The 12,994-nt window shown below is 41.2% G+C and overlaps 1 protein-coding gene across 2 annotated transcripts in view; it reads left to right on the forward strand.

The window, feature by feature from the left end:
* ITPR1 (inositol 1,4,5-trisphosphate receptor type 1) overlaps positions 1 to 12,994 on the forward strand; it is a 247,403-nt gene that overhangs the window by 190,322 nt on the left and 44,087 nt on the right. For both annotated transcript variants that reach the window (XM_073351182.1, XM_073351183.1), the window contains 6 exons: positions 2,465 to 2,575; positions 3,827 to 3,922; positions 4,935 to 5,057; positions 6,293 to 6,397; positions 7,263 to 7,455; positions 12,009 to 12,131. In XM_073351182.1, coding sequence (XP_073207283.1) covers positions 2,465 to 2,575; positions 3,827 to 3,922; positions 4,935 to 5,057; positions 6,293 to 6,397; positions 7,263 to 7,455; positions 12,009 to 12,131 — 751 coding nt within the window. The remainder of the gene's footprint in view (positions 1 to 2,464; positions 2,576 to 3,826; positions 3,923 to 4,934; positions 5,058 to 6,292; positions 6,398 to 7,262; positions 7,456 to 12,008; positions 12,132 to 12,994) is intronic.

Below are 12,994 nucleotides of genomic sequence, written 5' to 3' on the forward strand. Positions count from 1 at the left end.
CTACAAATAAAATAAAAATAAAACTCAGTTAGCATCCTTGTAGTAGATTAGGATTTGTGTTGCCTTATATAGGATATTCAGGCAAACAGGACAACCTGAATCCTCCTTCTAGCCAAGCTGTTGGTGTAACAAACACCTATCACAGATTGTGGGGAAAGAAAGCAGGCGCCCTCCCGCACAAGTTGGGGAGAGGCTTGTGCTTTGGTGCTGAAAGTCCCGGGTTTATCCCCACTGATGAGCAGTAGATTTGTTGTGGAAATAGTAACCATGTGAGGATTTGAACTCCTGTGGATTTCAGAAGTTTTCTGTGACAGGAGATTTGTGTGACAAGCTGCCTAAGTGTGCTACGTCCCCCTCTATTGGCTGAAGATAAGTGCTTGCTACTATTGCTGCTGTCTAATGGGTTATATGTGTCCTAGGTTCTGCCTCATTGACACATGGGCTCGTTATAGTCACATTACATATACACAGGTAATAGATGAGGTAAAGTTCTAGACAAGCATCTGGTAGGGTGATAAGTGGAGCCCTCTCTAAACTCTGTGAAACTGTGCTGAAAGAATGTTTAAACATGGTACTGACTAATAACCAGTATCCTATGGAAAGGGAACTTAATCGGGAATATGTGATAATTGTGGTATGGTGTAGAGGTTTTAAATGGTCTCGTATATGAGTGCTGAAGCCATAAGTGAGTTATTTCAGTCATTCCATCGCAGTAAAGTGTGTGTGTGTGTGTGTGTGTGTGTTCATTCATGACCCAGGACAAAACCTTGCTTGTCTGGTGCCTCTGAGTTAAGATAATTTTGGGTGGAGGAGGAGGAAAGACTTCTCTGTTAGCTTGATTTTGTTTGGTTAAATTGCAGGTGTTTGAAGCTATTCAGGGATAGAGATAATAAAATGTGTTCCAGGGGCACACATTAGTGGACAGAGGGTAGGTGATGTAGTCAAAAGTGAATGATAAATATATCTCGTAGCTCTGCTGAGCCAGTTCACCACCTGGATATCCATCTCCTTATATATGGCACAACTATTTATTAAAACCAAGCTACAGAGCAGCCCCATCCCTCACCCTGATCTAAACATGGTTCTTGTGAACAGTTTCAGTGAACAGGATCAGGGGTAAAAGTATGGGTTTATCCATGCTAAATGGATAGCTGCTGTAGGTGGATGCTGACTGAGTTAGCCAGGGAAGGCAAAATATTTCAAACCCCTCCAGCTCTGTAGTATGCACTAACAAATAGTGCTTTTAAATACACGTTACCAACAAAACGTATGTTGCTGGGTGTCATATTATACCAGACCAGTTGTCCAGCTGTGGATTCAACTGGCTTAGAAAACAAGATCTTTAAATACAAATGTGGATGTCTGCTTCCTTTTCCAACTTAAATCTTATTGAAGCCTCTTGTATGCACACTGCAGAATGATCCATCAGGATGTATATGCCATCTCAAATTGTATAGGAAAGAAATATGGCCTTTTAAATACTCCTCTTTAAGGGTGCACTGTATGCTATTAAAATAATACACCATATGATGACGGATAATTGCAGCTATGCTGAGAGCATAGCAGGGGGTAGTTTAATGAAGATGCTTTTGTTCAGTACAACCGGATACTTCTTATTCTCTTTTCATGAACATATGTAAAAGGCCATTAAAAATAGAAGCTGAATTGACCATGATTAAGTGGAAGGCTGTCACTTTAATAATATACTATATCATTTTTTGCACTTAAATCAAATTCACAGTAAAGCTAAACAAAACATACTGAGGGATAATTCAACAATAAAACAAAATCTCAGCTATGGGAAAGCATTCATGGAGCTATAGATGTAAGTTAATCATAATAGGAAACTATGTCTCTGCAGAACAGACTGCATATCAGGTGGAATAATTATCTTTGTACATCTTTGCAACTGAAAATAGACACCAAAACAGATTAAAAATTGTGGATCCAGCAAGCAGGTTGCCAAGTTTAAAAATCTATATGAGTAAGACGCACAAAATTTCAAGAGCAAGCCTGGAAATTATGGAAACATGTATTAGCTGTTTGAAAAGAACTTGGAATATAGGGGTTTTAAAAACCACAAACCCTCCCATACCTTTATTAAAACAGTGTATTCTCCCTAAGCAGTAAGCTCTGCGTTCATGCCAAAGTGTGCTTGCTGGCTGTTAGTTCCTCAGGCGTTTTACTGTGGGGCTTTTTCTTTTTCAGCCCAGTCATTTTTGGTAGGTCATCACACAGATGTTTGTAGGCACATTTGAAGCCAGATATTTTTAGTCTTTTATATTGAATCCATTTACTGAATTGAAAAATTCCATTCAGCCATCTGACCTGTCTGAGGGGAGATGAGAAAAAGGTGACTCTCTTTTCTCTTTGGTTAGGGATAGCTGGGTAAACTGTGTTTAAAATGATTGTTTAGCTAGCTTACTTTTCACTGTGGTTTACCATGAGGATTTTCTCTGCACAGAACTGCATTGCTACTCATGAATCCAACGGTATTGATATCATCACAGCATTAATTCTCAATGACATCAACCCTCTGGGGAAAAAGAGGATGGACCTTGTATTAGAACTAAAGGCAAGTGGATATTCTCCAGTGAGCTGTATGTTGCTAATGAGATGAAGCAAGAGCCGATAGCTGAAGCCAGATGGGTTTTTTTTAATATCTCACTGTGGTCATATCTGTTACAAAATTGAGTTGTGGGATTCTGCCTGACAACTGAACGGAAAAAATAAAGAAGATGAGTTTTAAGAGACAGATGTTTGTTTAACCCTTTCAGTAATACCAGTGCAATGTCCAGTATAAACCCCCTAAATCTGCAAAATGTTTTCCTAGTCGAGACAGCTTAAGCTAATTCCCATATTAGAAATACGATACTGTTGATAAATACCATACTAACTTTCTGTCAGATTGCCACAGGTATAATGAAAATGCCATCCCCCTGCTACATGTTTAGGTTCTGAATGCTTTGTTCCTATTGATACAAGTTATATTGGTGCTTAGTCTGAATCATTCTTGATCATGAATGTCATTCATAGGCAGTTCAGACTTAATGCTGAAATAATTAACCACTCATTGGATCAAAGTGTGCTATGAAGTTTACCTTAAGGCTGCTATAGATACACAGTAGCTCTACATCAACACATTTCTGCAATATTTCCTGTTTTACTTGTGGCCCCTCTTTTATAATGCTAGTTCTAGTTCTTTTCTTTGTGGACTCATGGCATTATTATGGGTACCATGGGTTTTTTTCTTCTTCTAAATAAAAAAGACTTGAAATTTAGAATCAATTTTACATTATTCTTTAAAATTAAATACCTTTATTGCAATGTTGTTTTTTAATGTCAACTGTGATGGATTTTAGTCTTAATTGTTCATATTCAAGTAGTCTGATGCCTTGTGGTATTTTCTTATTTCCTCCCTGTATCACTTGGCATGACCAGGTTTCAAAATGATATTCAGTTAAAAAGCAGTAATGTAGATCTAATCTTCAATCTGGTTGTCTTTTGTCTTAACCTACAGCATCCTGCCTAAATGTGAGCCCAGTGCTCATGAGTAGTACAATCTACTAATGCTACAGTCACTTTAAAAGAAAACAACTCTGCAGTTCTAAAAATGTTAGGAAACTCAAGCCAAAAGCTTTACTGAGTTCCTTTGACTTCTCTTCACAGCGAGTACTGTAAATATTCTGTGTTGGGCAGGGTTTTAACTGTATTGGTGCTGTTCACCTTACTGGTCTCAAAGGACTCTATTTTAGAGTTCAGATGGCATTTGCTGAGTTTTTGTCACCAGACAGTGACTGGCGTTTTTCTTCTTTCCTTCCACCAGAACAATGCATCCAAATTACTGTTGGCAATCATGGAGAGCAGGCATGACAGCGAGAACGCGGAGAGAATACTTTACAATATGAGACCAAAAGAACTGGTAAGTTCCTTATGCCACTCCTAAGCATCAGATGTCCATAAACTAGTTTGGAAGCATAGCAGGAACCCATTGTAGTGCCAGGTTGTTGATTAAGATTACAGGGCAAACTTTAGAACTTGTACTGTAGGTCAGTAACAAGTGGTCTGTGCCATAGGCCGCTAACAATTTGGAAGAGCTTTCCAGGATTTGATGGAAAGGATAGCTATTGGTTCACAGGCCCATTTAGTTTGCCAGTAGCAGAAGTGGTTAAGGAGGCCACACTGACTACTGCAGAGAGAGCAATAACTTCATCAGTGTAAAATGAAAGGGAAGGACCATATGAATCTTTTATTCCAGGAAATTTACTGCTGTAAACCATCTGACTAAGAGAATGTCAAAGAATTAGAATTTTATGATGGTATAAAAGCTGCTCAGTAAACTCTAGCAATCTCCCAGGGCTGTTTATATATTAACAGACAAAAACAAGCCAGAAAATTCAAAGTACAGCTGAGACTGTTAACTCACCCCGTTTTGCATAGTTAATAGCAGGAGCCAGAGATCAGAGCATGACACAACATAGTGCGATCGCTGTATTATCCAGGAACAATGGGGTGAGTTGAGGATAAAGTTTCAGTCTTTACTTTGGTTTTCCTTCCACTGAGTCAAATGGATCTGATATAGGCAAAAATTGACAGCAGATGTCAGCTGTAAAAATCTTGTATCGCTTGTACCAACCAGAATATATTACATGCAAATGGGAGGAGATCTAAAATTCCTTTAAAGCAGTTAATTTACCCTTCAGAGATTGAGAGGGTCTAAGAATACGAAGAAGAGTTCATCAGTCTCCTGCTTTGAGTCTTGGCTTCCTGCTTTATGCTTGATGGCCAGACCCTGGGCTCTTGAATGTGTATTTGAAGTGTCCATTGACTTCAGTGGGAGTTCTGAATGCAGAGCTATTGGCAGAATTTAACCTGAAAATCGGAGTTATTATTAAATCTCAGAGACCTGTGTCTTTCTCACTTTTTCTTCCTAGGTGGAAGTAATAAAGAAGGCATATATGCAAGGTGAGGTAGAGTTTGAGGATGGAGAGAACGGTGAAGATCTTGCAGCATCTCCTAGGAACGTGGGGCACAACATTTACATACTAGCTCATCAGGTATAACTGCATTTATAGCTATGGCAGTGTCTAATGAGTACAAGAGTGAAGATTAGTAAGTAATCTAGTTTTTATCAAGATTTGCTTTAATTGCCCAACTGATGCCTTTGTAGTTAGGAGAGAATTCTTCTTCAAGAGGTGCATGGTGGAACTGAACACAGTATCCTTATCTCTTCTTTCTATATCCCCATAATTCCCAATGGGAGTCAAACCTAATCTTTACCCTAACACATTCAAAAATGGAAATTCTGCACATGTATAACAATGAGAGGAGGAGCTAAGGACTTTGTTCTTTTATAATGGGGAATTGCCAGCTTCTTTGTCCTTACTGATGACATTTCCAATAGTACATGTTTCAAGATCTTGAAGGCACTGGGATAATACGTCTTACTTATTTATCATTTACATCCAGTGCTTCAGTTTTATGTCCCATATGAAATTCTTGTCACTAATACAGTATTTAAATTAGGCAACGGAATTCCATCCCTGCTTCTAATGTCCACAGCCACTGCTATCTGAACTGTTGGCGCAATTGAGCCACTTCCTTGAATTTGTGTTGTTGTCTTTAAAAACATTACACAGGCTAGTCTCTGCCGTGGTACCATCCAGTACTGCTCTGTCCCCATCCACTCTACTGGAGCCTGGTCCAAACATATTTGTTAATCCTGTTGTACTTTCCAAACATCAATACAAGACCATGGAAGGAGTAAGCAAGAGCTCGTAGTATATTGGATATGTCCAGTAGGAATTCCTTGTTGGTGTTGCCCATGAGTAGATCAAACCACCATTCTGCCACTTTTAAAATGGTCGGAGTTTAAAGCTTTGTAGTACCATCTCACTATTATTGCCACTACTATTAGTAGAAGCAAAATCTTCCACCATCCTTCCTTTAGGTACTTGAATTATTAGAGTCCTACCTAAGAGCTGTACACAACTTGAGAGCTGACGTGTGTGGAAGGGTGGATTGTACCAGAATCCCCAGAGAACCTTTCTCAAGTCAGACAGGATAGTGGAGAACTTGCGAAGGGAGGAATACAGCATGGATATCAAACAAAAAAGCCAACTCCTCTGGTCACATTCTCTCTCCCAAAATAGATCTAAATGGTGCCTGGTTGAAATATAACCAACCTTCTGCCAACTTCTGTGCACTGTTTCTTTTTTTCCATCAAAAATTAGAAATTAATGTTAGAGAGACATCTTGTGTCTTCCACTCCCTTTGTCGTGCTTTATTTTAGTTGGCTCGTCATAACAAAGAGCTGCAGAATATGCTGAAGCCTGGAGGTCAGATAGAAGGAGATGAAGCTCTGGAGTTCTATGCCAAGCACACAGCACAGATTGAGGTAAAGAAGGAAATAGTGAATGCCAGTTCATGCTGGATTGGGTGTCCCTAAGGATGCAAAAAATCACTTTCCTGGGAGGAAGACTCCCGTTAAAAACAGTTTCTCTGTTAAGTGCATTTTGATTCTGGTGCTTGTCTTAAAGTAGCTACCTAGATGTGGATTATTCTGTCTTCCATGTGAGTATATGGCTTTTTTCCTGGAGGAACTATTTTTGAACTGTCTGAGTGGATACCCTGACTCTGGCTCAGTTTTATAGGCAGAACTACAGAGAAGCCTACTTGCAAATTGAAGTGCGACTTGAATCAAGAGAATATGGTTTGGCCAATACGATCACTGAATCCATAGGGCAAGTTAGAGCATATTTATAACACTTTTTTCCTACTAAATGAGATTTGACCAGACATTAAGCCAAATTAGAGTGTTTTTGAAAACTCAACTGGATGTCATGGGGTGATTTTTAGAAGCTTGTGTAACATGTAAGATAACAGCAATCATAAGTAGCTCCTATATATAAAACAGTTGTTGATTTTGCTTGTACTCTGTGAGTGTGTTGGTATTTTCTATGGTGACTAAGTTAGACACCCAAATTCCATTGAAATTCAAAAGAGTTGAGAATTCTAAAAATCCTAGCTTAGAAGAGTAATGCCATGTTAAGAGTATAAAAGATATTGTAATGCAAGGTCAGTGTAAAGTAAGTAGTAAATTACTGTCATAATGTTCTAATAAACCACTGATCCAATGGTTTTGAGATTTAAATTGTAGAATTTCAGTACATTTAAAAAGTATCTGACATTACCACATTCCTGTTATTTTGAAACAACGCACAAAAAACAACCCTGCCAACTCAAAAATCTGTATTGTCTAGATTGTTAGATTGGACCGTACGATGGAGCAAATAGTCTTCCCTGTGCCAAGTGTATGTGAATTCCTCACCAAGGAATCTAAACTACGGATATACTACACCACAGAAAGAGATGAACAAGGCAGTAAGATCAATGATTTCTTCTTGAGATCAGAAGACCTCTTCAATGAAATGAACTGGCAAAAGAAATTGAGAGGTAGGTTGGAAATACTAATGTCTCAGGCTGAAGAAAAGTTGTGTTTTATAATAAAAGGTCTTCAGAATACTAAACCTTGATTTCATAGCGAATCTTTTCCCAGTGTGGTAATGACACTGAATTGTCATTCAGGTGAGTTTTACTCTGTGATTTTCCTACAAGACTAGAACATAATCTGTGTTTTCTGCCCAATATTTTAAAATTCTAAACTAATATTTCTATTTGGATTATCTAAAACAAACCTGCATTTCTGTCTGAGGCTCTTGTACAGTTGTCACCATTAAAAAGTCAGCATTTGCCAACAATGACACTTTGTCAGTGTCAGAGAATGCGGTTATTTCCTATCTATGTGCTGGGAATAACTGTGGTATCTGTTGGCAAATGTTGCCCTCCTGGACTCTAGTTATTAATGCACTTGCTTAGAATGCCCCAGAGTGCCCTTCTAAATGAAATACGAAACAATTCCACTGCCTATGCAATTCTACATTTCCTATAGTAAGCATAGACAGTGAAATTGTTTGTAGTATAAGTTGTACAACTCCAGAGAGACCCAAGCCAGTTAAACTAATGTGACAACAATTGCTTTGCAAGACTTTCTCTTGACATTAACAGCCAGAACTTGCCTTCAGACTTATGTGCAGAGCTCTCAATGGAGTCAAGGGAAGTTGAGCATCTTAAGCCCTAAAGGACTAATGAAAACTGAATATATGGCTCCAGCTGCTGGGATAAACTTAGAAAAGTGATTTTTCTAATAGATAAAAATAAACTATAATCCTATTACTTTAAAGCAGGAAAGTTATGTGTGGATCAGATACAATCTAAAACTTATGCAACTCCCCTGAAGTATATTTGACCTGTCTGGTGAATACTGAATGGAGTGGCTAGCTATTTCAACATTAACAATAGCATTATATTTTTGATAGAATCAGAATCTTGTGTAATAATATAGTTAGCAATGCATGCTATGAAACACTTTGGGGAAGTGGTCAACTATATTTATTGACATAATCATTCAAATAAAGTTGGTTGTGTTTTGTTTCTTGTCTGGTTGAAACTTAACTCTAGGTTTCCAACTAAAGAGTTTCATTAAAATTGTAATTCCAGGCTTCTGAGGCCTTGTCTACACTACTGGGGTAAGTCGACCTAAATTACACTACTCCAGCTATGTAAATAAGGCAGCTTAGGTCAACTTACTGCAGTATCTACACTGTGCTGCGTCGACGGGAGATGCTCTCCCATCGTCTTACCTTACTCCTCTCGTTCTGGTGGAGTACTGGAGTCGACCAGAGAGCACTGTGGGGTCAATTTTCAACCCCCACTACATCGATCCCAGCAGCGTCGATCCCAGTAAGTGTAGACATGGCCTGAGAGACTTAGATCTGCCTTCTGATCTTTTAGAATGGCATATACACCTTAGTTGTCGGTATGCTGGTGTGGTCCAGGGAAGGTAGGCACTGCTCAGTGTTCTACTCTTTCTGGAATAGTAAGATGTGTCCCAATATGAACTGGTACTACAGGGCATTAGCTTGCAGTACATTCAGTTTTGCAATAGATTTCAAAATCATTGATGGCAAAGCATCTGTTTTCTCCCTATGGTCAGGTAGCCAGTTACTAGCATATTTGCAAGTCTCCCATGCTAGATTCAGTGAACACTCAGGCAAGCCTACCGAAACCAGGGTGAGATTCTCCACAGGGCAGAGAGCCGGTGCCACATTCTGAATGCAGGTGCAAGGTAGTGTTTGTGGCTCTGTGTGGACCCTCCGTACTGAATTTAATTCCGCACAAACAGGTTTCCAGCTGGTCACAAATGCCTTCAGTTTCAAGCCATATTAAAAACAAAAAAGAACATGGAGAACAATGCATCATATGCCCAAAGCGTTGATGCATATAATTTCAGTGAGGTCGTGCATGTGTCTAGGTTTAGATGCAATGAAGTTTGGTATTTTTATGATGACTGCATACCTTAGTATTTGCCATTCCTTAGCATTTGGCTCATCAACACGTTTGCCTTTTATGTGCCTTTCAGTTCAATGTATAATGAGGCATTATATAATTTTTTTACTCATATTTAGCCTCTTAATAACGTTGAGAATACCTGTTAAGAAGGAGAATGATTTGTTAGGGCTCAGGGAGAGAGAGATGTTGTGAGACTCTGGGGCTTTGCATTCATTAATTTATCCTCATATGTAACTCATGAGTTATGCTTTTTTAAAGTCTCTTCCCTCAACTTTGCTGTGAGCTCCTTTCCTTTCACTGCACCATGACATCTCTATGTATGTACTTTTCCTTTTTGGCAGGAGGATGCTTGATATGCTTCCCTTTAATGATTGCAAGAACTACCGACTTCTGCAGAGCACCCACCATCATGCAGTATGCCTGCAGTAGTTAAATTCCAGGGGATTTTAATTTGATGCAGATGGTTTTACTCAGTGATGAGCTGCCAAAATCTTAACAACTGGTTCCCTCCTCACCCCACGAGGGGGTCGTTGCCCACCCCCGCCCCCCGGGACTCTTGCCCCATCCAACCCTCCCGTGTTCCTTGATGCCCCGCCCCAGGACCCCGGCCGCATCCATCCCTGTCTCCTGACTGCCCCCAGAACCGGGCAGGAGGGTCTTGTGGGCCACCGTGAGTGCCCACCCCACCCCTAAGAGCCAGAGGGACCTGCCGGGGGGTGAGGTGGGGAGTCCCAGAGGTGCATACCTGGAGCAGCTCCCAGGAAGCATCCGGCAGGTCCCTCTGGCTCCTTGGGGCGGGAGAGCGTAGCTGGGGGAGAGCAGCCGCTCCCCCCACTGATCACATCAAAAGTAGCGCCTTAGACACCGACTTTGTGGGTGCTCCAGGGGAAAATTTGGTGGGTGCAGAGTGCCCACTGGCAGCTCTCCTCCCCTCCGCATCCGCCCCTGAAAGCACCGCTCCGCCCTGCTTCTCCGCCTCCCCCCCCCCCCCCCCGGCTTCCCGTGAATCAGCTGTTCAGTGGGAAGCCTGGGAGGGCTGTGAAGCAGGCAGCGGCCTCACACTCAGGCCGAGTGTGGCGGAGGTGCGCTGGGGCGAGGAGCGGTTCCCCTGTGCGCCCCCCCTCGGGTTACCTGCTGCGGCGTGGGCGGCCCTCCTTGCGCCCCCCCACCCCAGCTCACCTCTGCCTCCCAGGGCCTGAGCGGGAAGCTGCGGCCTGCTTCTCAGCCTGCCCCAGATTCCCGCGCGAACAGCTGATTTGCAGGAAGCTGGGGGACGGGGGGGCGGAGGCGAAGAAGCAGGGCGGGGCGGTGCGTTCAGGGGAGGAGGCAAAGCGGAGGTGAGCTGAAGCCGGGGGGGGCGGGGCGGGGAGCTGCTGGTGGGTGCTCCAGATTTTCCAAATTTTCCCCTTGGGTACTCCAGCCCTGGAGCATCTGTGGAGTCGGCGCCCAAGGCGCCACTTTTGCCAGTTAAATTTAGAAGCCCTTTTAGAACTGGTTGTCCCTCACGGAACCACCGGTTCTAAAAGAGCTTGTAAATTTAACAACCGGTGGGAACCAGCTCCAGCTCACCACTGGGTTTACTGTAAGATAGCTTCTCGGAGTGCTCTCCTTTTCATCTTAACTGGTCCATGACCATTTCAGAAAATGAATCCTTTAGCTCTGATCTGTGCTTCTTAATTCTGGCTGTAGAGATTATTATAATTAGGATTGAGGTTGTTGGGGGTTTTTTTTGGGGAGGGGGGCGGGAGTTGTTTTTAGTGTTTTGTACACATTCTTAAATAAGAGTTTTAAAAGGTGCAGCTGTTGAGTTACCAGCATTGTACTATGTAGCTACATTTCTGGGAGAAAGCGTTTGCATCTTTGGCTTACAGTAGTGTACTAAATTAGAAGCCCAATTGGCTGCTGTCTCATGTTTATGGGGTACCATGGTGTTATTACTGGCATACTATGAAGCTGTTTTAAGTATTTAACATCTTGGCTAAATTTTTTGTCTTACTGTAATGTGGACATCCTATATTTTGCACATTAATTCAGAGCTAGATTACACAGTGACTAAAACGCCAACAGCCAGTCTATACAGGCAATCCTACAGTTGCTACCCAGCTTGCTGCAATAGAGGGGAATATTTAAGAATGGTAGAAAGTCTCGTGTAGACAAGCCTGTCAATGATAGCCGGTAGAACTGCACAGCAAAGAGTGATGCAGCCAGAATCTTCTCACCCTTGCTAACGCATACCAACTTTCACTCTCCTAATCACCTCGAGGGTTTTGGATCTACTGAGTGCAAATTATAATGGGGGAAAACTTAACTATTTTCTGTGTGCACAGGGATTTCTGGGGAGACAACCTGTTCTTTGAAGTCATTCTCATGCTGCTGCTAAAATAATTTGTATTCCGAAAGCTAGTGTCTGTTTTAACATTTGGTCCTTTGTCTGAAAGGCCAATCAAATAAACTTCAGAACAAGTGGTGGTTTTTACTGCAGTTGCTCTAGTGCTTCTCTGCAAAGTGTAAATAAAGAGGGCGTTGATGGAGGTATAGTGTCTTTCCACAAGCCTTGGATGTCTTTGAAAGACTCACTTTTTTCTCTTCCTTTGCAGCTCAACCTGTATTGTACTGGTGCTCTCGCAACATGTCCTTCTGGAGCAGTATTTCATTTAACCTTGCGGTCCTTATGAACCTACTTGTAGCATTTTTCTATCCATTCAAAGGAGTCCGAGGAGGTACTAATATTTGAGACATTTTTTAAAAAAAAAAGTGAACAGATTAGATGCAATGCATCAAATTCTTCCCTTACTTACACCTGTGTAACCCTGTTAACTTCAGTGAGAATACTTGGGTGTAAATGAGGGTAGAAATTGGCTTTTGGGGGGTGGGAGGACTTGTTAAAATTCTGATAGGTTTTTTTTTCTCTTGTACAATTTTATTGCTCCATTAATATTGCTTTAAATAATGCTTGCAAGGGGAAAATGGTGGGGGTTGGAGCAGGATTGAATTGCAGTGTTTTCTATTTAGTACAATCTACTTCGGAAATGTTTGCTAGCAAAATATTGGGTCTAATTTCTGTCTAAGTGGAAAAATTACCCAAGAAAGAAATCCGCAATAATTATGTGACTGTGCTGCTTTCAAGTTTTATTTCATAACTGTGTATTTTGCTAAACAATATGAAGAGCATTTATTTTTTACTTTCCTTTAGCTCACATCTTAATAAAGTTCTTTCAAAATAGCCCTGCAGTAGCTCTCAGTACTGTACAAAGGTGGGCGATCAACATTATCCATTTTTACAGGTGGGGAAAGTAAGGCACAGAGAAGTGAATTGCCCAATACCATATAATATGACAGTGGAAGACCCAGAACTAGAGCTTAGGACTTCTGTATGCCATTCTTTTGCCCCATCCTCTTCAACATACTGTAGTCGAGAAGTTGCCCAGAGGATTGAGGAAGAGCTTGCCAACCATGCTACTTTAGTCTGCAACAACCTGTCATTCAGCTCACTTCACAGAACTTTTAAAAGTTGTCCTTAAGATCACTGCTATAGAAGAAACTAGTGATGAGGTATGCAGATCTTGATGGGATTGTGTAGTCC

The sequence above is a fragment of the Lepidochelys kempii genome, chromosome 7 (assembly GCF_965140265.1).
Source record: "Lepidochelys kempii isolate rLepKem1 chromosome 7, rLepKem1.hap2, whole genome shotgun sequence".
Classification (NCBI taxonomy): domain Eukaryota; kingdom Metazoa; phylum Chordata; order Testudines; family Cheloniidae; genus Lepidochelys; species Lepidochelys kempii.